The sequence below is a fragment of the Phascolarctos cinereus genome, unplaced genomic scaffold (assembly GCF_003287225.1).
Source record: "Phascolarctos cinereus isolate Bilbo 61053 unplaced genomic scaffold, phaCin_HiC Scaffold_3;HRSCAF=262, whole genome shotgun sequence".
Lineage (NCBI taxonomy): Eukaryota > Metazoa > Chordata > Mammalia > Diprotodontia > Phascolarctidae > Phascolarctos > Phascolarctos cinereus.
In genome coordinates, this window is record NW_027555736.1 from 186,066,161 (window position 1) to 186,090,784 (window position 24,624).

Below are 24,624 nucleotides of genomic sequence, written 5' to 3' on the forward strand. Positions count from 1 at the left end.
TTTGAATGGTAGCTATATCTCATAGGTCAGATATGGTCTGGAACCTTGTCTAAATTTCCTAACCATGTCTCTGAGAGGAAAGGCAAAGTTACGTCCTTCCTGCATGTCAGGGAATGTATTATAGCATCCTTGCTTTGTTCCTTCTCTTCTCTTCTGCTTTTCTTCGATAACAAATACTGTTCATAAAGATTCTTATACAGAAAACCAGTCTTCTGTTTAGAACAGATATTGGTGGATATATTTGATTTACTAAAGAAAGTCATGAGAAAATAATAAAACATATCTTAATTTTCAGGTATTAAAGCTTTAAAACCTAGAACTTATGAGGTGAATATGCAGGCAAGCTCATCAATGTATTCTGGGAATCTGATTGCCTTTGTGGCAATAATATATGATTTTATATTATTAATTGAAGAAAAACTTCCTATTAGGGCTGTCAAAAAATGAAATGCTTTCAGGAAATGGTAGTAGTTTGCAATAATAACAATTTTTATCAATGACTTTGAATGAAGATATAGATGGCATGCTTATCAGATTTACAGGTAACACAAATAACCAATCAGGAGTTGATCTATCAACCCACACAAGAGATCCGTGGATAGATTTCAAGAGGTTTGGGAGCTTTATGAGAGGGAAAAAATACATCTTTAATTTTCAGTAATCTCTAACTGGAATTTAGCATTCCTTTCAGTGAATATATGCAACTTACATTATCCTGAGAAGGGGTCTGTAGGCTTTACTAGACTGCTAAAAGGGATCTGTGGCACAAAAAAGGTGAAGAACCCTTGATTTAGAGGGATGCCGAACATGATAAATAACAGTGTCTAAAAAGATCTTGACAGGGTAGAGCATTAGACTGACTCTATCAAGGTGAGGTTTAATAGGAATAAATGCAAAATTGTTCACTCGGGTTCAAGAAATCAACTTCAGGTACAAACTAGGGGATATTTGGCTAGAAAATTCAGTCAAGAATGAATTGGGGCAGGCCTTTAGTGAGCTTCAAGTTCAGTATGGCAGCCCAAAAAAGCTAGTATATTCATAAGCTGCATTGAAAGGCATAGTGTCCAAGACTAAGGACATGATCCTTCTCTACAGGTTAGACCTCCATCTACTATGTTGTGTTCAGTTATGAGTACTACATTTTTAGGAAGGTTAGTGACAAGCTGGAAAATATCCAGAGAAAGGTACTAAAGAGGATGAAGAGCCTTAAGACCATGCCATATGAGAATCTGTTGATGTGATTAGGGTGTTTAACCCAGAAAAGAGAAGGGAAGACTGTTATAGCTGTCTGGGAGTAATTGGCAAAAGTTATAAAAATGCATATTTAAGCTTAATGTGAGGAAAAACTTCCTATCAGGGCTGTCAAAAAATGGAATGCTCTCAGGAAATGGTAGTAGTTTACAAGCAAAGGTTAGATGAAGATGTCAGGTTTGTTATGGAAGGGATTTGTGTTCAGGAACTAATAATGGGCAAGTGAAATCTTTTCCACCTTAGAGATTTTGTGAAATTATTTTAAAATAAGCAAAACTGTTTTCATAGCCATTTGGTTTTACAGATTGGCTTTTGAAGTGCTTGCGTTCTAAATTATAAATGTATTCTTTTCCAAAATTTAGGGGTTTAGCCCTGATGCTTGAATTAAAAGATTTGGTATTTCCCCTGTTGCTTATCTGTGGAATAGCTTACTGCCCTCCTGCCCCACTTTTCATTGTGTTTAAGAGCCAGGATGAAGTTTTTTTTTTATGTTAATTGAAAATTGATTAGCAAATGCTTAGCTGATTCCATGTCCCCATTTTTAAATTTGAAAGTATTGTCTCCTAGCAGGATTTTAAGGTAAGACTAGATTTAGATCTGGTCTTATTAATAATGGGATCATAGATTTAGAATAAATATAAGGGACTTTAGAGTTCAGTTACTTTATTTTACAGATGAGGAAACTAAAGCTCATAGGAGGTAAGGGACTTGCCCAGGGTTTTCAGTATTCCTTCTTATATGGTAATATCCTTGTCTATGACATTGAGTTGAAACTGGAAAGAACTAAGTGTTATAAAAATCTAAAGACTAGCACCTCCAGTTTCAGACTGCTTTGTTTTGTTTACTGGGATTTTTCTCTTTATTCTTCAAGTGACTTTTTTTTTTTAGTACAGCTCCCTTATTCACTAATTTGGGTAGAGTACAGGTATTTGAAACCCTTTTTTCAAAGGCCGAATGGCTTATTAGCATCACCCTCTCGTATCAAAATTTGCATTTCAGTTCATGAGCTTGTTTTATTAACCTTTATTTGTATTTCGTAGATTCTTAAAAATTCTTGAATATCTTTTTACCAGGTTTGAAATTAAGAAGAAATTAAAAACAGCCAAGAAAAAAGAAAAGAAAGAAAAAAAGAAAAAACAAGAAGAAGAACAAGAGAAGAAAAAACTCACACAGATTCAAGAATCCCAGGTAGGAAATTCATCCATTCTCTGTGTCCTCTGAAAGAGTGTCGGTATTGTCATGTAAAGACAGTTGCTGACAAACTTTTATTAAGCAAGATTAATGTTGTGCTCGTGGTATGCTCCATTTGGACCTGTTAAAGTATTTTATACCAATTCTGTCTTGAGTTTCATTTAACTCTGAGATGTTTGGGTTTTTTTCTCATTCTCATACTGTGTTAGTTCTGGCTTTGGAAGTGTCCTTTAGGATTTCCTAGGATAAATCTAGGGCTTAAGAAGGTATTATCTTTTCATTTTGGCCTTTCCTTAGAGCAAGATGGTATAAATTTTTCCCCACTTAACTTGAAAGAGTTTTGCCATCCTGGCTTAATGACAAAAAATCAGGAGTCAGCAAACTACAACTTGTAAGACAAATGTAGCCTACTGCCTGTTTTTATATGGCCTGAGAACTAAGAATGGTTTTTACATTTTTAAGTAAAGTTTTATTGGAACACAGCCACACTCACTTATTGGTTAATTGTCTGTGGCTGCTTTTGCACTGCAGTAGCAGAGTTGAGTAGTTGTGACAGATTGTATGTGGGGCTTTCATTGTATCACACTGCTGCTCAGTGCACCACAAATCCAAGTGACACAGTTGTAACTCAACTGTGTTTCAATGCCATGAGGATTGTCATTCCATGACATTTTAATTACTCATCCATACCCATCACGTCAAAACAAGAAAAGAAGCAGGGGGAACATTTTTTTTTTTAGGCACAGGTCCAAGATTGAAATTTATATGAATAGGAACCACCCTCCATCACTATCATTGAACCCTGATTTTGTAAATTATCTTTTGCTTCAGACTTGACGATGTCTCTTAATGAATTTAATCTACATGTTAACATCAAAACAGTACAGTTACCCCTTCTACATCAGGACTTTCCCCATTGCAGTTTCAATATTTCATGGATTAATATAAAAAATTAGATGGGAATTTGGGGAGTTTTGTGAAAGCTGCCAACAACACACAAAGGCCAGCAGATGGCACAGAAAAAGTTTAGAAACTCAGAAATGCATAAAATGTATGTGTGTTATTGTACAATGTCAACATATTTAATATTTTAATACCACAATAATTCAGATTTCTTCTCTGGTACAAAGGGAGGGCCAAAAATTTTTACATGAATTTTCCAGATTGTGAGGGTACCATACCCCTAGCCCCCTCAATGTGGAAGGGATAACTATACACATGCAAAATTTTTATTGAGGTAAAGTCAATTTGATGAGAACTAATATTTGGATCAAAAACAATGTTGAATTACTTTATACATTTCCCCTGCTGTTAAAAGTTAAAATAAGAACAAGCTCTCCATTCCCACAGATTATCAATGACTATATTTTCTAAGCTCAAATTACAGTTCTAGCAGCCATTTTTGAACCTCAATGCAAGTGCAAAAGAAATTTTCACATTTCAAAATCCTTTTAACTGTGTAATTGAGGATCTTTCACTCAACTTTCCATTGGAAGTTATTAATCTGAAACTTGATAAAAGGCAAATATCAAGAAAAGAATCTAACAGCATTCTATATATGCTGTTCAAATAATGAATATGGTCAATTAAAATCATATGCTTATGGGTTGATTGTCATGTATTTGACAATACCAGTCTCTGTGGAAAGATATTTTCAAAGTTGAAGTATGTAAAATCTCATTATAGATCAGCATTGGCTGATGAACTTTTGCAATCAATTTCAATGGTAGGGAATGCTGACTTTGAACCACAGTTTACTGAAAGGTTATCCCCAAGTAAAGAATTCTGTCCTCCTCATTACTACACCAGTATTACAAAAAAATTGTACATTATAATAGTAATTATTATATTTTAATTTTGTTAATAAAAACTCTGGAAATTTTTTATCTCATTATACAAGTACCTGTGTAATAACTTCAGTTTTGCCTCTTGACCTGCAAAGCCTAAAATATTAACTATCTGGCTCTTTACACATTGACTCCTGACATAGATCCATTTTTCCATTCACTTAACATTATCAGCACTCAGCAAGTCACAACTAGACTAGCTTTCTAATTCAAGTTTCTGTTTCATTCTAGAAGCTGTTTAGAAATCAGGAACAAAAAAAATGTCTTGTGAAACACAGCAGAATCTTTATTACTCTATCTTGTTTGTATATTTGGAGATGTACTTTCCATTCAGATAAATCTTAAATTTGAGAAAGAATAATAATAAACAATGATTTAAAGTAAAGGAATGTGATTGATGCTATGTATGTGGAAATTATCCAATGGGCTGCTAATTTAAAAGCAAAACACATTATGCATATTCACCCCATCAATCTCCTAGGTCATGTCCCATAACAAAGAGCGACGTTCCAAGAGGGATGAAAAACTAGACAAAAAGTCTCAGGCCATGGAAGAACTGAAAGCAGAGAGAGAAAAACGGAAGAATAGAACAGGTGAGACAAAGTCAGTGATGAGTTTGAGCCTGATTTGACTTTGTGTTAGGGATGGCATCTTTATGACTATTCCATCAGGGCATCATTTCCAAGAGCCTAGTTAATTTTCCTACTTCAGTTTCCCTAGACCCCAAAGGGGTCTTGAGACTCTTGGAATTTTTTACCTTAACTAAATTGTTGGTCAGTTTCAAGGAGAACACCAGTGTGAGATGATCAACTTATACTGCGGTGCATAGAGACTTACTAGATATTCATTAGTGTAGATAGTCCTCAGTGCCTAGCACAATACCATGGGATCCTTGCATCATATCCCGAGATGACAGAATCTGGACAGTTTTGAGAATCTGCCTCTTACTTTAATTTTGACATGCTGACCAAAACAGACATCTCCACTCCCTTCCCTGCTATGATTTTCTTGTAAGAATGAATGCTATTTCAGCCTCCAATGTCATTGAGAACCAAGCCAAAGATTCTCCTTTTCTTTGCAGCTGAGCTGCTTGCCAAAAAACAGCCATTAAAAACAAGTGAAGTCTACTCTGATGACGAAGAGGAGGAAGAGGATGATAAATCCAGTGAGAAGACTGATCGCTCATCTAGGACGACATCATCTGATGAAGAAGAGGAGTGAGTGGGCAATATCTTAATTTTATGGGCTCTGGTCAAGTGTGTCTGATCATGAGGAAGACCCAGGAGCTTCCCAGTATTGTGAAAAACCCCTTTCACCTGTAAACTTACTGTCTGAGCTTACTTAGGTTATCATTTCTGAGCTGAGGTCTCCCTCTGGTCCTGGCTAACACACCAAGCCACTTTGCCATCTGACTACTAATACATAAGAGAACAGATTCTAAATCATTTCAACAAGTTTCTGTACTTTCCTGACTCTATCAGATCATCATCTGTCTTAGAACAACCTGCTTTTTCTCTTTGTTTTGAGGCCCCCTACTGGTGCAATATGTGACAACTTGTCCTTTTTTATCCTTTCTTGTCATTTTCCTAAAGTTTGTGTTTTTACAAAGAATTGCAGGTTTCTCCTGAGTGTACATTCTATAAATTGAATTTATCTTTTAGTACTTGTTTTAACCTCTCCTATGTACTTAACATATTATAGTTTGCTTTACATTATTTATGTACTATCTAATCTCCCATTCCTTGAGGGCAAGACCTTGGCCTGTTTCAGTCTTGGGATCTCTAATGTCTAGCAGGGTGACTCAGTGGATAGAGCTCTGGACTTGGAGGCAGGAAGACCTGAGTTCAAATCCAGTGTCAGACACTCACTGGTTGTATGACCCTGGACAACTTACTTAACTTCTGCCTGCCTCATTTTCCTCATCTGTAAAATGGGGTTAATAATAAAACCAAACTTATAGTGGTGTTGTGAGGATCAAATAAGATAATATTTGTAAAGCACTTTGCAAAACTTAAAAGCGTTATGTCAATGCTAATTAGCTATTATTATTAACACAGTGTTTCACATGTAATAGGTACTTTTTTGTTTAATTAAATTTAGGGAGTTTGTGTACCTCATTACTTGTAATGCATGATCATAATGAATACTTTTATCCTATACTCCTTTATCCATCCCAGAAAGGAAGAGGTCCCTCCAAAGTCACAGCCAGTTTCTCTGCCTGAGGAGTTGAACCGGGTGCGGTTATCACGGCACAAGCTAGAACGGTGGTGTCACATGCCTTTCTTTGCTAAGACAGTCACAGGATGCTTTGTACGAATTGGCATTGGGAACCACAACAGTAAACCTGTCTATCGGGTGAGCATTTGTTTTCTTGGTTGCATGGAGTCAAGAAGCAATATCACAACATTGGAAATGGAGAGAGTTTTTTAGTCTGAAGAAAGGTGGGACATGTGCAGTGGATTAAGATGGTTGGTGACAAGTGGTATCCACATCACACAAAGGCTTTTATTTCCATCTAAACCAAATATAGGAAATGAGTTGTTGGTATTTGAATAAAGAACTGTGCAGCATTATCCCAGTGACTGCTCTTTTTGTTCAGTACTCAAAAAAAAAAAGATCAGAAGCTGTTGATACATTTGTGCCTTAGTTGGGATGGGTCATTTTATCCTTTCGTTGTAATCATAAACTAGATTTCAGAGTTGTTCTAGGCTACTATGCCTTATGTTCCCTTCTACTGCTTGACCTGACATGTGAGCACAGTAGAAGAAATTGGCTTTAGATTTATCCATAAACAAATTACAATAATAAAAAAAATTATTGGGTACTCAGGAGAGATGCCTAGAGACCTCTTTCTCTCTTGCTTGTTTAACCCATGCAGTTCATTATTATTATTAAACAATTTATTTATAAATTTTTATTTTTCAACATTCACTTCCTTAAGTTTTAGAGTTTCAAATTTTCTCCCCATTCTTCTCTTCCCCATTCCCCAAGATGTTGTGCAGTCTGATATAGGCTCTATTTATACATTCATATTAAGTATATTTTTACATTAGTCATGCTGTAAAGAATCAGAACCAATGAGAGGAACCATGAGAAAGAAGAATCAAAACAAAACAACAAAAGAAAAGGAGAGCAAATAATATACCTCCATCTACATTCAGATTCCATAGTTCTTTCTCTGGATGTGGATAGCTTTTTCCATCGTGAGTCTTTTGGAGTTGTCTTAGCATTGCTGAGAAGAGCTAAGTCTATCAAAGTCAGTCATCACTTGTGTACGGTGTTCTCCTGGTTTCGCTCTCATCACTCAGCATCAGTTCATTGAAATCTTTCCAGGTTTTTTTCTGAAAGGTGCCTGCTCATCATTTCTTATAGCACAGTGTTGTTCCATTACTTTCATATACCACAGCTTGTTCAGCCATTCTCCAGTTGATGGGCATCCCCTCAATTTCCAGTTCTTGGCCACCACAAAAAGAGCTGCTATAAATATTTTTGTATATGTGGGTCCTTTTCCCATTTTTATGATCTCTTTGGGATACAGACCTAGAAGTGATATTGATGGGTCAGAGGGTATGCACGTTTTTATAGCCCTTTGGTCTATTCCACATTGCTCTCCAGAATGGTTGCATCAGTTTACAACTCCACCAACAATCCATGACTTTAAGCCATGCAATTCTTGAGGAAATCCCTTTCTGCTAACCTAGGTACCACATATGACTCTTAGAACCCAGGGATAATTTCTTTAGAAAATGTTTCTTTTTTGTCTTCAGGGCAAGGAGGAGGTATGTCAGAAATGGGCAGTAAGGACTTTGACCATCTGAAAGGAAATAGAGATTTTTTTTTTCTTACACAAAACCACTTGGAGGAACAGTGTGCCATAATGTCTAAGAGGTTTGACTTTGGAGTCAAGAAGACCTGGGTTCAAGTGTGACCTTTAACATGTACTAACCCATCACTACCCTAGTCATCTCTTTTAAGGCTAAATTTCAGGTGAATTGGTGATCTGCATTAGTGGAGGGAGTTTCTGTACAGAGAGCTTCCTATAAAAATGAAATTGTAGGTCTAGACTCCTTTAAAATAAAATGATGAAAAATTTCCATATGATATAGACCAGATATCTGAGGCCCCGAATTAATCCCATCAGTAAAATAAAAATCACATTAGATCTGAAATACTCAAATCCCTGGAATTTGATACATTGGCATAATTAGATACATTTACCTTAAGTTTGTTTTCTATTCTTAGTAATTGAGAGATCCAACTCCATTATGTTCCTGTCAGAATGGAGTCAAGTAGCCACTTTCTTAGGTATACTATAGGAAAATTGGATATCTAGGCTTTTAAGTATATGTTTTTGGCTGATTTTTCTTCCCTTAGGTTGCTGAAATCACTGGTGTTGTGGAGACAGCCAAGGTTTACCAGCTGGGTGGCACCAGGACAAACAAAGGATTACAGCTGAGGTAAGAGAAATAGGATTCTTAAGAATTTCCCTTCTCTTGTCATGTAGTAGGTGCCTTTTGTCATTTGTTATGTTCTTCCTGTTTAATATTGGGGGTTAGAATTCAAGATAGAATAGTGGATAGTGTTCACACAGGCACACATTCATATATGGGTGTGGTAGACGACTTCTGCTTTTCCTTATCTACCTTTCTGTAAAGGTACATGAGAGAGCTCTTATTCACTGCTAGGGAAACTGAAGCATAGAGAAAAACTTGACCTATGATGGCATAGCAAGTCATTAGTAAAGATTAGAAATGACTCTTCCATTGCTTAGCTCAAAGTCTCAGTGTATTCTTGTCTTATTTCCCTGTCTGCCTAAAGAGAACTAATGTGGAGTGGGGTAAAGGAAATATAAAAGACTTTAAGGAAAATGGTGGACTGATCCACCTTAAGAGAGTCAGGCTCTTCATGAGCGGTCTCCCTATTAAAATAGCAACAGAAGTGCTGAAAAGAAGCAATTGCTAGAAATTTGTATAAGAAAATTAAAGCTCACCAGAAATATATTTAGCAAACCAAAAGAAAGCTTTGATATTTTTTAAATTATTGTTTAAGAGAGTAGAAAAGATGTCAGAAAAAATAACACTATTAGTATAAGAATAGCTTCAGCAGAAAGGAAATCCTGAGAGAGATGCTCAGATGGATAATGCAATGAAAGAATTAAGAGAAGAATCCAACTTATCCAAAGTAAATGATAAAAAGAATTAAAAGAAATGGATCCAGTTAAGAATCTTGAGAAGAGAGAGTTTGGCATTTTCATTGGGTATAACCAAAAAGCATAGGAAATTATGAAGTGGAAGAAGAAAACAAGCTCAGATAATAAGTTATCTACCAAAAGATTTAGAAACAATTCAGAAAGAAGTTAAATCTTTAAGAGAGAGATCCATGAAAGGGAACCTCAGAATTCTTGGTGTTCCAGAATACTTTTTTTTCTTAAGAGAATACTTACTATTATATATTACTATTATATTATTATATATTATAATTATATAATAATATATTATATAATTATAATATTATATTAAAAACAAATTATACTGTAGACTTTCCACAACTCATAAGGAGAGATTGAAATTGAACTTATCCAAAGTGCATTATCCTGAAACTTGAATGTAGGGATATGGCAAAAGATTCTTCAAACTGCCAGGAGTACAAAGATACTACATATCAGAAAAGATTCATCAAGATCTCACCAAAGTTAGGGGCAGCTAGGTGGCGCAGTGGATAGAGCACCGGCCCTAGAGTCAGGAGGACCTGAGTTCAAATCCAGTCTCAGACCAGACTTGACACTTACTAGCTGTGTGACCCTGGGCAAGTCACTTAACCCCAATTGCCGCGACAAAACAAAAAAAACAGCCAAGACCTCAGCAAAGTTTCTTTCAAAAAGCAGAAAATATTAAAGCATTCTTAAAATCAGAAAATGTGGGATTTGATCCTGAGATCACCTTCCCAGAAAACTTAATAATTATCCTCTTTGAAGGTAAAAGATGTACAGGTAACCCCAAAGGACTCCAAAGAATCCATGAACAAAAGTTCATACTTTAAAAGATCTGATTCAGAGACATAAGTACTTGGAACTGTTGATCCTTAATATTGATTAATCATATTTAAAAGTCTTAATGCAAGATCCTCCGTGGTAAAAAAAAATTGTTAGAAGATATTATTTTGTTTTCCAAATTACTGGACTTTGGAAGAAGAAAACTTTACAGAAAGGCTAAAGGAAATGAAATGCCTGAGAGTACAATTAGAAGTATGTCTCAGATAAAGAGACAGGCCTGGAAAAAAAGGAAATAGTATATAGGTAATCCTCAGGTGTAAATCCTATCTTTGACAAGATAGTCAAGTTTAGTTTTGAACCCAGCATCAAATAAAGGAATGTGTTTAGTTTTATTGAGTTTGGTTTGGCTATAGAAATAGAAAAATATGAAAGTTTATAATAGGAAATGAGTCAAGTCTCACCATCATAATGTAAATGGATAAACAGTAATATCAAAGGGTACGTACAGGCTTACCTGAAAATTTAAAATGATGTGTTTAACCCCCAGGTATTTTGTAATTCAGTATTCTAGTCTTGGCCATCCTCAGGCCAGTTCCTTGGTAGTTTAGATTCAACACTGGGACACTAAGAGACAGTTGTAGGTCATCCACCTGTTAACAAGAAGAGATTACTTGGTCTTAGCAGCAGAAAGACATGCAACAAGGATGGAGAGGTGGTATTGAGGATGCCTCAGTTGGTTTGGAAGAGCATATCTCCCTGGCCTGAGTTGCCCATCAGAGAATTTCTGGTGGTTCTTTGTCCTCTGTCATCAACAGCTTGAGCCTCTAGTCTCTCGAGCCAGCCGAGACTCCATGATGGTCTCAGTACTCTTTAAAGCCTAATTTAGATGAAGGATGGGGAGGAGTACGTGTTAGGCTGTTACTGCTGTTGCATTAGGCTGTTTGTAAATGAGAAAAATAAGTATTGCATGTCAGCTTCTACGGTATGCATCCAAAGAAGTACTTCAACACTTGAATTAATCCGGGTTTTTGTTAATGTAGAGGGACTGCCCTCCACTTTCCTCCCCCTCCAGTATACACACTGAGTACAGATCACAACCCATCCATGACTTCTCATCTTTTGTGTTTTTTGGCTATGTCTTGTTGTTTATCTTCAACTCGGGGTGCACATAACATGTAGGGGAACTTCCGCTACATCACATGATGATGTGCTAGGCTCTGTACTAAGTAAGGGCTGGGGATAGAGATAAAAAGAGACCCTACCTGCCCTCAAGGAGTTCCCATTCTAACAGGGTGAGATAACACATAATGGGATAGTGGTAACTAGGGAAGAGAGTCTAGGAACATCGTGAAGTTACCAATGGAGAAAGTAAACTATCAGTTATTCCTCATTTCAGCAACCATATCATCATCTTCTAGTCTTAAATATCTCTGATATTATCTTTTGTACCACTTCTGTGCACTGCAAATATGGTGCATTTTACTCATGTTCACCATGTAAACAATTGTACATGTGCCTATAGATGCTGGTTATTTACCACCAACCCTGCCCCCAGCCAAAAAAAAAAAGCTTTGTGTATTGATATTAACATAGTAATAACTAAATCATTCCGCTTGTTTCTGTGATTCCTTTTGAACTGCTTTCTTTTCTGTTTAATTACTGTTGTGGCATTTTTTTTATTCCGGTCAGTGTAGTTCTGCTCTCTTCGTGGACTTTATAACGAAGTATTGTCGTTCTTCTTTGACTTCTTCATATTCATTGCTTTTTATGGCTAAGTTATATTCTACGGCAGTCACAAGCCATAACTTGTTTAATCCTAGTTTGGGGCACTTAGTTGTTTGTCTGTTTGTCGTCAGTTTTTTCCTGTCATGGGTAGTGCTTCTAGCAGCGTTTTTGTACAGAACGAAGATAGACATAGCCGGAACAGACCAGTCTGCACAGCAGAGATCAGGGATGCCATCACTGAACTACCACGTGACAAGCCACCAAGGAAGATTGCCCAGATTCATGTGTTTTTCTATACCTTCAAAGAATAAGTCCTTTATTACGCAGACATGATAAAGATAGATGCTCCCTGTTTCTATGAGGCAAATCCTAATTATTAGTGATTTAAAATAGTAACTAAATATCCATCAGGGTACATTAAATGCTTAATTTTTTATTTTGTGTAGTTCTTATCCATGTCTTTCATAATTCTCCAAGAGGATCTGCTCAGTTGTCTAGAGGCGTTTACAAAGATCAGCCTTCTTTCCCTCCCAATTCCCTCCCCCTTAATCCCCATTGAGAACATAAGAAAAAGAAAAATACATTGCAAACTTGTAGCCAATCAAAACAAATTTCCACCTTTGGCCATTTCCTAAAAAATATTGATGTCATTCTCCACTCCTGAGTCCTTCATCTTTCTAAGGGAGGTAGATAGGATGTGTTTCACCATTAGTCCTCTGGTCATTAATGTTACTAAGAGTTCAAGCATAATAGTATTCCATCACATTTATCTACAATAACTTGTTCATCCATTCCCCAGTTTATGAGTATCCCCTCAAATTCCCAGGTATAAAATATTTTTGTACATCCTTAAAATTTGTTCTGCTTAGGGTCTAATCCTTCTCTTCATCTACTCTCCGAATATCCCACCCACCTGCCCCCCCATTTCTCTTTTAATTCCCTGTTGAGTAAAATATACTTCTGTACACCTAGAAAGTGCTCTCTCTCTCTCTCGCTCTCTCTCTCTTGCTCTCTCTTGCTCTCCTTCCTTTATTTCGACCAGTTCAGATGACAAGGAAGTTCACATGTAATTACCTACTACCCCCTCTTTATTTGTATAGATGTCTATTTCTGCATTCTGATTCTGTGAGATTATTCTCTCTAACCTTCCTTCCTTCCCTTTCCCTTCTCCTTCACTATATTCCTGTTCTTCTCTTTCCATTTTTAAGATCATCAGAGGGGCAGCTAGGTGGCACAGTTGATAGAGCACTGGCCCTGGATTCAGGAGGATCTGAGTTCAAATCTGGCCTCAGACACATAACACTTACTAGCTGTGTGACCCTGGGCAACTCACTTAACCCCACTGCCTAGACCAAAACAAACAAACAAACAAATAAAACCAAGACAAAACGAAAAAATCATCAGAATATAACACAGCCACTGCTAGGCCTTCTATCCTCTCTAACCCCCACTAAAGATTTGGTTCAGAGGGGACACATGTATCATCTTCTCATGTTTGAATATAAGTAGTTTATCCTTGTTCAGTCTCTTATTGTTCATTCATGTTTACTTTTATATGTTTCTCTTTGCTCTTGCATTTGAAATTCAGAGTTTCTCTGCAGCTATGGTCTTTTCATCAGGACTGTTAGAAGTCTTCTATTTCATTAAAGATCCATTTCTATCCCCATAATATTAAGCTCAGTTTTGATGGGTAAGTTATTCTTGGCTGTAAGCCCATATCCTTTGCCTTCTGGAATATCATAGTCAAGTTCTCTGTTCCTTTATAGTGGTGACTGCTAAATCATATGTGATCTTGTCTGTAGCTCCATGATACTTGAATTCCTTCTTTCTAGCTACTTACACTATTTTTCCTTTGACATGGAAGCTCTGGATTTTGGCTATGATGTTTTCATTTGAAGGTTTCTTTTAGGAGGCAACCAGTGGATTCTTTCTATTTCTCCTTTGCCTTCTGTTTCTAAGAGATCTGTGCAGTTTTATTTTTAAGTTTTTTTGAAATAGGATGTCTAAACTTTTTTGGATGTAGTGTTCCGTTAGTTCAATGATTCTTAATTTTTTTCCTCCTTAGTCTGTTTTATAGATCAGTTGTTTTTTTCTATGAGAGACACATTTTCTTCTGTTTTTTTGTTTTTGTTTCTTAGCCTTTTTGACTTTATTTTAATATTTTTTGTTACCTCTGGGACTCATTGACTTCCATTTGATCCTTTCTAATTTTGTTGCTTGGGCAAGGTTTTTGTGCCAAGCTACGAATTCCCTTTCCCATTCTTTCTTGCAGAGCTCTCATTTCTTTTTCAGGCTTTTTCCTCAAGCATCCTTATTCCATTTATAAAAGATCTTCTAATTCTTAAAAAAAAAAAAAACAACAACCAAAACTCTTCATCTCTCCCACGAATCCTAGTTGAGTGTGTGCTCAGTCTGTGGTTTTCTCTCATACTTTGCATGTAGATGCTTTAGAGTCATTCTCTTCTGCATTTGTGTGTTAAGCTTCCCTGCCATCATAATAGCTCATTATGATGTGGTTCTTTTTTTTTTTTTTGTCCATTCTTCCATCCTACTTCCCGGCTTTGGACTTGATGTTAGGGCCAGGCTCTGTGGAACTTCTGGAGGGAAGGTCTGAGCTGGTTCTGTCGCTGCTTTCTTGGGTTATTGAGGGTTGTGTTATTCCAGGATCTCAGGGACAGGCTGGAGAACTGAAAGATTTCAGTGCTCCCAGAGTGATCCAGTCCAGGGCAGAGTCTGATTGGTGCTCCCCTGATCTGAGCTCTGTAAGTTCCTGACTTGTGTTTGGGTCTGAGCAAGAGTAGCCTGCTGCTGGATTCATCAGCCCTTATCAGCCAGCAGGAAAGTCATGTTGGTTCACAGTGGCAGAATTATAGGCTTCCCTTTGGTCTGAGATTTCTGCCCTGGTTATTCTTCTGCAGGCAGGGCTAGATGCTGGAAGTGCTAGAAGTGCTAGAAGCCCTGCTTCTCTTGGGTCCTACGCCACACCAGCATTGCTTGCTGCAGCTGGTTTGGGATAGTGAAAAGAGGATTGGAATTGGAGTCAGAGAACCTGGCTTCCAGTCCCAGAATTGACACTTGCCACATATTGGCAGGTCATAGTCTCTGGACCTTGTTCTCCTTATCCATAAAAGGAGGGGTTGGACTTGAATGCTACTGACCCTTCCAGTTCCAAATTACCTTGGTATACATCAAATACAAAAGTTATCATTGGTAACATGCCTAAATCTACCTGTATCCACCATATGGTCTTTCCATTTTCTTTTGAGTCACCCATAATTTTGATTCTTCAAAGATTGTGTTGTTCTGTAATTCACAGCTCTGTAGTATCACCAGAAAAATAATAGATGTTAAAAAATGGATTTTTGTGTCTAGCTATATCTTATCATCAATCTAATAATAAACCCCCTTGCACTTAACTAGCTTGGTCTTCAGACACAAAAAACACATATTTCTTCACTTGTCTTGTACTTTTCCTTTTCAGATTTGTAGAACTTTCCCTGATGGCATAGGCTAAAGCCTTCAGGAAACCAAGATCACCTCTTCAGGATAAGGCATTGTGTTAGGTCTTCAGTGAAGATAAAAGAAAACTATAATAGCCTATCTCTCTTTGGCTTTATGTCTATATCTGTTTGTCTCTCTACTCAGAAATATATACATATATAATCATTCCATACTGGTTGTGGAATGAGTGAATAAACTGTAGTTTATTAATGTAGTGGGGCATTACTACACTATTAAAAATACTGGAATACTTTGATGGATCTGTGATTTCATCAAAATAGGTACTCCCTTCAGTAATGCAAATTACAATCCATCCATTTTTTTTTATCCTATACAATTCTTTATCTGTGTCCTTTTAAAAATCTTCCAATGCATGGATCCACCCAGCATGCTGAGGTGCTCCCTCTATATAATCTTGACATTTCATGAATTCCAGTGGAGCATATAGACTGTCCATTAGTTATCTTTTGTTATAGCTGTATGACCAGCCTGCTTCCTTTTTTTGCCCTTTCTTTCTCAGACTTACAGATACGAAGACTATATAAAATGTTGACGTAGTGTGAAGCAAAGAAAGCAAAACTAGAGTAATTACATTGACTAAACCACAACAAAACTTTGTGTGAATGTAAGAAATTGGGAGAAAATGCAAAGTAAATAAGTTCTTGTTCAAGGTGTTTCTTTAATGTAAATAGTTCTTTGGGTTTGATATTAAGCTTTTTTCCTCCTATTTTTATTTGTCAAGATGACCTTTTATGATAAACATTTTTTTAAAAAAAGCTGTTTTAGGCCTTACACCCAACTGTGGGTCATTTCCCATATAGTTTCCTGGGAGTCTTCACAAGAGATAGAGAACCTCTGTCCTCTCCATTGTTCATGCCACTCAGAAGGTGGATAGGTACTAAGAATGCTTGTTCTGGATTAACCAATGGAATTTATTGAAATGATGAGAATGGTATGTAACTGATATAACCATTAGGTGCCTTCCACAGTCACCATTTGTAGTTTGAATAGTGCTCAATTTTTTTGTCTTAGGCATGGCAATGACCAGCGAGTGTTCCGCCTGGAGTTTGTCTCAAACCAAGAGTTCACAGAAAGTGAATTCATGAAATGGAAAGAAGCGGTAAGTTGATAGACTTTAGGTAACTAAAGATGTAACATGGTCACATTTGGAGCCCTTCTTGACATTTTGTCTTTTTTTTTTTCGGGGGGATATTCAGATGTTTTCTGCTGGCATGCAGCTGCCTACCTTGGATGAAATCAACAAGAAGGAATTGTCCATTAAAGAAGCTTTGAATTATAAATTCAATGATCAGGATATTGAAGAGGTGAGAAGCTGATAACCCCAGGGACTGGCAGTTCATCAGGGACTGATGTCTAGTGAGGGTCAAGATTCTAGGCTCTGCTAGATTTTGAGGTCTGACACTTTTTTTTAGCTATTTTGTTTTCCTAATGAGTGGGGAAGAAGATTCCAAGAAGAAAGTTGTAGATGAAGGAAATAAACCCAGGGTTCGGGGGTTTGAGTGCCTGACTTTTCTGCCATGACTTGGTGCTTCAACGATTTTCCTTCTCCAAAGCATTTTGCTGAAGTTCATCCTCCATCTTCTGCTCCCGATAGTTCTGCAGATCTTCTATTTGTGTTCTTCAGTTTCTGTAAGTTTTCTCCTAGGCAGCAGTTAGCATTACAATCCTAGACCCAGAGGCTGCTGCAGAGCTTATTGGCATATACTGCTTTTTCAGACTGTCCCTGAAACTTCTCCATAGCTCAGTCAGCACCAGCCTATCCCTTGGAATGAACTCTTTCTGTGGGGCCTGGCTCAGCCCTAGGAAGAGAAGCTGCTTCCAGGAAGGACTTTGTTTATCTCATCTGCAAAGATATTTTTAAAATAACAAGACTCTTACCTCATTCCTGATGTCTCCTCCTCTCCGGTACAGATTGTAAAAGAGAAAGAGAGATTCAGAAAAGCTCCACCCAACTATGCCATGAAAAAAACGCAGCTTCTGAAGGAAAAGGTAAGGGATAGTCCTTAGGGCTGGGCCTCAGACTCCCCAGTGATGCTGTGTTAAGGTGATATGGAGGCAGAAACTGCTGGTGTTTTGTGGGGTGAGGGACTTGGGAAAGGCTAGGTTCCGCTTGGCCCTTTTCACTTCCACAAACTAATCGAGACTATTTTTCTTTTTACAAACAGTATTCCCTCTATTTTGCTCTCTGTTGAGATTCTGTTACTCTCAAGTTTCATGCCTATAAAACCAACCACTGAACCAGCAGGAGGTAATACTGATCATTAGACCTGGTAACATCAGTGGTATTGGCAAGCATTTTCTTTACGTTTCCCAGTGGTAACTACATATCTCTTGCTGGCATTTCATCCTTCTTAAGAATTGGCATAGGGATGTTGTTAATCGTCTCGATCACTAGGTGGCCCTGAGACGCCAAACAAGTGGGTAGGGAGGTTCATCATATTACAATAAAAATAACACTTTGCATTTTTAACAAACTTTTTCGGAGTACTTCCACTTCTGATTTTTATCTTGAGAACACCCATCCTCCAATAGGGATCGTTGTCTTGACTGTGCCTAGAGTGAGAGAATGTAATTGATCACCTGTAGTAGATGAGGACTGTCATACAGATGACTTTGTTTTTGCAGGCCATGGCAGAAGACTTGGGAGACCAAGACAAGGCCAAACAAATCCAAGATCAGCTCAATGAGCTGGAGGAAAGGGCAGAGGCCCTGGATCGGCAGCGAACAAAGAACATTTCTGCCATCAGGTGAGTTCATGAAGTAGTCACTCCACCTTCCCGTGCCCGGGCCACAGAGCTCAGAGCAAAATCAGCAAGGTGATGATGTCGTCTTCCTTCTGCCCCCTGGACTGCTGCTGTCTGGTTCCTTGCCTCTTGCTCATCATATTCTGCTTTCTCCACAGTTACATCAACCAACGAAATCGGGAATGGAACATTGTCGAGTCAGAGAAAGCCCTTGTGGTGAGTGCGGCTAAGATGATGCATTTCATTTTTGCAATGCAGGTTCTTTTTGTCACTTCTCTGACACTAAATACATTGAGTTCTGAAGTTCAGGAAAATGGGAACCTTGGAAGTGAGGGAACATAACTGATATTTCTGACTCATCTCAAACCAACACGAACTTACTGTGGGTAACAAGGAAAGGTAACAAGTGATTCATTGCTCTCTGTTTCAGGCTGAAAGTCACAACATGAAAAATCAGCAGATGGACCCCTTCACCAGGCGGCAATGCAAACCAACTATTGTCTCCAATGTAAGTGTAGGAGTCAGAGCCAAAGAAAGCTTTTCTTAGGGTTTGAGTACACCTTGGAGATTAAGGAAGAGATGGGCTCAGGAGTCAAACACTTTCCAATTTCTTTTAAGCCAAGGCCTCTGAAAGTCTGTCATAGAAGCAAAAGGGGATAGCTCTGCTGGGATTTAGTGTGCATTTCTCCCCTGTCACAGAACTAGAATGACAGCATAAGTTCTGAAAATCCTGCAGATTCAGTTACTTAGAACCTGACAGAATGTGACTTTGATAAAACCAGTGATTTCTGCCATCTTCTTCCATTGAGAAAGACTTGAGGGTGTTGGTGGTGGGTTGTTTAGGGGAAGGGAGTTAGAAAGGGGTAATCTTTCTGGCAGTTGGAGTGAGGGCTGAAGAGCCTTAAATGTAATATATTTTGTTCTCAGTCCAGAGACCCTGCGGTTCAAGCTGCCATCCTGGCTCAGCTGAATGCAAAGTATGGCTCTGGTGCATTACCAGATGCTCCAAAGGAGATGAACAAGGCAAGTACTCCCCAACCAGCCTCCTGGGCCAAGCAGCTCGCTTATGTGAATACATTTTCCCCTGCTTCACCATTTAAGTCACTACATGGAGGAAAAGTCACTCTTCTCTTGAAGCTCCAAACTTGCCCTACTAACCATTGTTTATGAAGTGAATAAATAACTTCTGTACCTCCTCATTAGGAAGAAAAGCAGCTTTTCTGCTTGAGCACCTATAAGAATTAAGTCTTATAAAGTACGTTTTTCACTCCCATTCTCAGTGCTGTCATCCAGATTGAAGGAACCCTCTCATGGAACAGTTGAAACCCTGAATGTTGAGAGGAACATACTTAAGTTCTCATGTCTGGAGTTCACTTATATCCCCCTCCTTTTGGGCTTTGGAGAAGTGACTTTCATGTCCCCCACTCTATATGCTCTTCTTGAGAATGGGTAACTATCTGGGAGAGTGTGATTAAGCAGGTTTTCTTTAGTACTTGGGTTAAAGGGAAGAATCATTACCAGAAACTGCTGCTTTTCTCCTTTTCTGTATGTCTTGCCAGGGGTTCTCAATTTTTCTTTAGCCTAGTTCAGTCTTCAGACATCTGTCTACCTTACAGGGTCAAGGAAAAGACAAAGACATCAACTCTAAGTCAGCCAGTGACCTCTCAGAGGACCTGTTCAAAGTGCATGACTTTGATGTGAAGATTGACTTGCAAGTTCCCAGTTCAGGTAGGCCAGGGTGATGAGCCTGAAGATGGTTTCTAGAAACGTCAGCAGGACTGTTTTAGGGGGCCCCTGGTGGTGTACGGATCTGGGGCAGTACTTAAAGACCGAAATGGATAGGATGATTTGAATGGGTGCAGATGGCATTCAGAAGGTAGTAAGTATACTTTTCTCATCTTAAAACTGTTTCCAAACCTGGGAAGACTTATATGATCTCATGTAAGATGAAGTGAGCAGAACCAGGAGAACATTACACACAGTAACAGCAACACTGTAAATATGATTAACTGTGAAAGACTTAGATCACTGTCTTGATTAGAGTAGCTAAGACAATTCCAAAGGAGCCATGATGAAAAACGCTGTCTACCTCCAGAGAGGGAACTGACAAACTCTGAATGCAGATTGAAGCATTTTTTTAAAAACTTTCTTTATTTTTATTATTTTATTTTGGTTTTGCTTTTTTTGGTGACCTAGTCAGGGTTAAGTGACTTGCCCAGGGTCACACAGCTAGTGTCAAGTGTCTGAGGCTGGATTTGAACTCAGGTCCTCCAGACTCCAAGGCTGGAGCACTAACCACTGCGCCACCTAGATGCCCCTATTATTTTATTTTGTTTGTGTTTTCTTCTGCAACATGGATATATGTTTTTCGTGACCTCACATGTATAATCAGAATCAAAGTGCTTGACTTCTCACAGGAGGGAAGGGTGGGAGGGAGGGGGAGAATTTGGAACTCAGAAGCTTAAAAAACGTTTTTAAAAATGTTTTCACCATGTGGCTGGGAAATATTTAATAAATAAAGGCTAAAAAAAAAACCTCCCAGTCACTCAAAATTCCCATGATGCTTTTTCCGCACAGAATCAAAGACTCTGGCCATCACCTCAAAGGCTCCCCCAGCCAAGGATGGTGCTCCAAGAAGGTCTCTGAACTTAGAAGATTATAAGAAACGACGAGGACTTATTTGAGCAAGCCCAGCCTGCTGCTTCTGACCCTGCATGCACCACGATGATGTCCCTCTTCTCCTCTTCTCCCTTGGTTTACCCTCTTTGGGCTGGAGCAGTAGGGGTGCTGGGAAGAGACTCTTTAAACTGCCAGTCATCTGTAACATAAAACCATTTCCTGTATAAATCTCCCTCATCCGCCCACCCTCCCTCCCCTCTTGCTGCCCCACACCTGTGTGGATTCAAGCTCTCTTGGCTTTTATCCATGTCTTTCTGTTTGCATTTTGCTTTTTATTTTGTCATCACCACAGATCATTGGGCCACTCTGCCTATGTTCAGTATTATAGCAGAGTCAGGATTCCTGCCAGAGCCTGTGGGTGGCAGCAGCAACCCTGGGCAAGCTTCTCCCTGTGCCACCTTGGGCATGGCCATTAGGCTTGGCACCTGGCCCATGTTGGCAGGGATGGGGACTGGTCACCTACAGTCTTCCTTCTCGACATCTTTCTCCTCTTTTTCCACCTCTGCAGAAGGGAGTGTTTGAAAACTGGTTTAGTTTCCAAAAAGCGTACATTTTAAGAGGGAGGTGCGTGTGTGTATGTGTGGGTGGGTGTGTGTACATGTGTGGGTGGGTATGCGTGTGTAAGTGTGCATATGTGTGTGTATACACACTTGTGTGTGTGGATTTTTTCCAGGTGTTTTTTTATCATTTTTAAGATGCAGTACTCTTTGTATCAGTCTGTTATGGTTCTCTACGGCTGTTTCAAATTTCTATCAGCTGTATTTGAGCATCTGAAACTACAAGAAAGAAACTTATTAAATGTGATTCTTCTTATTAAACAGGCCTGGCTACTATAGCTGTGTGACTCCCTCCCTGATTCCCTGTCACCTCTATGAACTCAGAAAAACTCCCTAGTAGATTCCTTACCCAGTGGATGGGGAAGGGTTGAGGGTGGGGGCAACAGTCCAGAGCCAGGGTTCAAGGGAGGGCAGTGAGACTTAACTCCTCACTGATCCATGGAACACAGGAAGCGGCTTCTCTGCTACAGTGTGGAGTCTCTGCCCTCGGCCTCATGCACACATCTGCTCTTTCTATGCCCTGTAACCCTAAGCTCCTAGAAATTGTTTTGCTTTTTGAGCAATTCTAAAGTTAGCTTTTTTTAAAAAAGAAAAAAAAAGAGAAATTGTTTAAGGTGAGTGTAAAGAAAGGACACAAAAAGGCAAATTGAAAATGTTACAAGCATGTGCAGTTGTGTGTGTGCATATATATATACATAAATGATATATATCAGATGTACACATATCTATATGTGTATGTACACATGCATATATATGCACATATGTGTGTATATGACTGACGTCACACATATGTGTGTGTGTATATATATCTTTATATATATAGTTGGTGCAGCTAATGTGATGCCAGCACAAAGGTGTGTGTGTCTTTATGGAATGTTTGAAAGGAGATAAGCCGACTGCTTGATAATCATTCTCAGGTGTAAAGCTCCAAATGTAAATAAAAGTGACATTTAACAAACCTTTTCAGAACAAAGTACAGCTAAGTATACTAAACCAAGAACTAAGCTAAAGGAACAACTGAGGGACTGATGATTTCTTTTGGAGGGAAGGGGAACTGGACGTTCTGCTTTGCACCTCTCTGAAGAGTCCCAGGTTGACAGCAGGGAGTTGGGGGAGAGGGGGAAGGAGAAAAGGTCAGGGTTAAGTTGTATTTAATCTTTGAAATGGAATGGATAGCTTTCCTGAGTTTATCAGATCCTCAGTGTTGTTTTAACTTAGTTTACATTTTTCCTTTAAAAAAAAAAAGCAGAGGATAATTTTAAAGAAAGAGTCCATTGCAATTGTATAAAATCAGCAAATGGACCATAAAACAGGGCTGCTGCAGCCGCAGCTCTGCTCTATTGCGTGAAGGAAATTGATGGGCTTATTAAGAAGTTTAAAAAAAAACTTATTTACTTGAATAGTCCATTAACTGAAACCCACCCTTTGTGGACTATTGTGTAAATATGGAATCACAGACTGTTAAACATTTTCTGGACTCTGTGCCTGAGTCACTGAGGCCACCGGGGCCTCTCACCTAACTATGTACTTGGACTTTTTTGTTTTTGTTTTTAAAAGAAGTGAATTTACAGAATCAACCAGAATTGCTGGAGTCATTTTGATCCACCATGTAGATCTGTATTTAGCAACATTTGGATTTGGAGAAGCGCGCCGATGATGTTACAGCTGTGTAATAAAATTTGTATTAAAAATAATTGCTATTTGCATCACAGTGTAGCTGGTTTGCCACCATCTCCCCACATACTACAGATGAAACCTTCAGCCTGAGACACTGAAGCACAGAGGGGCTCCCATTTGGACTGACTGCAATATAGTTAGAAAAAAAAAACCAACCAAAGAAGACCCAAGGGTGAACTTCACTCATCACCTGAACAGCCCACCTGTGGTTTGGCCTCCCTCCCCAAGACTGCTAACTCTTCTCCAGGCTTGTGCGAAGCAGGTGTATCACTTGGTTCCAAAAAAGTGGCATTGTCACAAAGCTGTGGTCTCTGGTGCTGTGCACAGTTGTTTCATGCCCAGAGTGAGAAGCAACAGAGTCCACTCAGCTTGCACTGTGGTGCTTCCGTGGTGATGATGGGAACATTGGCTGAGGGGCTGGTTTACACAAATTTTCTGTTTCTTCCAGGAAAGGTAACACCTTCCCTTCTGTCCATATGCTGAGCTCATGATGTACAGATCTGAATGTCTGTCGGTCTTGCTTTTCCTCTTCTGACAGGTGTGGGGTAAAGCCTCGTTTCCCTTCAGAAGGGATGATTTTATTTGCTTTTGTTTGTGTGGAGTCCTGACTTGTCACTCAAACTGTACAGAGATCTGTAAATAAACTTTATGCCCTGTTTTAACAAGGGGATCAGATTTAATCCGATGATTACATCCCAAGTGGCAAAGTGTGTCACAGGGCTGTGTCCTAAAAGCTTAAGAATTCATCTCCTTTTTCTCCTATTGCTTCACTTCCTTTTGCTCTTAGGCCAAAGGTGAGGGGCCCAGAAGCTTTCCCATTTTTCAACCCTTAAGCAACCTGGCTTCCTAAGATCCACTCCCATCATCCTTTCATTACCCTCAAAACAGTAAGGCAACTAGTTGGCTTGGAAAATAGTAAATGTCCTACCTTAGATATTCTGCAAAGGCTCTTCTCAGTATAGTGGGAGAGAACATAATACTGCTGCTTTCTTCACCAGCTGTATTGTGATGCCCCCTGACCCCCTCACACACTGCAGAGAGTATAAGCTTTGTGAGAGATGGCTCTCAAACTAAAAATTGCTGCCTTCCTCCCGTACTGTAAGATGGCTCCATTCCTCTCTCCAGTCTTACCAGCACACTGGTTTGCAGAACCTACATTTAATTAAAAGAGGAGAGTCTTTCCAGCCTTCAGCTGAGCTAAGCACCAAGAAAGCCCCGTTGGGTACCAGAGTCATCACCCATAGGCTATAGGATTATGAATCATACATTATATTCAAAGAAGGTATTAACTCGTTCCAAAGCTCTTAGAGGGAAGGACTATATAGTTCTAAGACCCAACCCTATTGTAAGGTGATAGTCCTGACGCGATTCTACAGAAATCACTTAGTCTGAATTTATCTAGGAAGTTGAGAAAATAGGTTCATTTGGACATCAGCCCT

The 24,624-nt window shown here is 38.8% G+C and overlaps 1 protein-coding gene across 1 annotated transcript in view; it reads left to right on the plus strand.

Moving 5' to 3' along the window:
- Positions 1 to 23,850, plus strand: part of RTF1 (RTF1 homolog, Paf1/RNA polymerase II complex component) — a 48,686-nt gene extending 24,836 nt beyond the window's left edge. Inside the window, exons 5-18 of the mRNA XM_021009337.2 lie at positions 2,325 to 2,439; positions 4,771 to 4,882; positions 5,371 to 5,506; positions 6,467 to 6,644; positions 8,664 to 8,746; positions 16,540 to 16,627; positions 16,725 to 16,832; positions 17,440 to 17,517; positions 18,154 to 18,275; positions 18,431 to 18,488; positions 18,703 to 18,780; positions 19,200 to 19,295; positions 19,889 to 20,000; positions 20,850 to 23,850. Of these exons, the coding sequence (XP_020864996.1) occupies positions 2,325 to 2,439; positions 4,771 to 4,882; positions 5,371 to 5,506; positions 6,467 to 6,644; positions 8,664 to 8,746; positions 16,540 to 16,627; positions 16,725 to 16,832; positions 17,440 to 17,517; positions 18,154 to 18,275; positions 18,431 to 18,488; positions 18,703 to 18,780; positions 19,200 to 19,295; positions 19,889 to 20,000; positions 20,850 to 20,956 (1,471 nt within the window). The 3' untranslated portion in view covers positions 20,957 to 23,850. The remainder of the gene's footprint in view (positions 1 to 2,324; positions 2,440 to 4,770; positions 4,883 to 5,370; positions 5,507 to 6,466; positions 6,645 to 8,663; positions 8,747 to 16,539; positions 16,628 to 16,724; positions 16,833 to 17,439; positions 17,518 to 18,153; positions 18,276 to 18,430; positions 18,489 to 18,702; positions 18,781 to 19,199; positions 19,296 to 19,888; positions 20,001 to 20,849) is intronic.
- Positions 23,851 to 24,624: the final 774 nt, after the last annotated feature.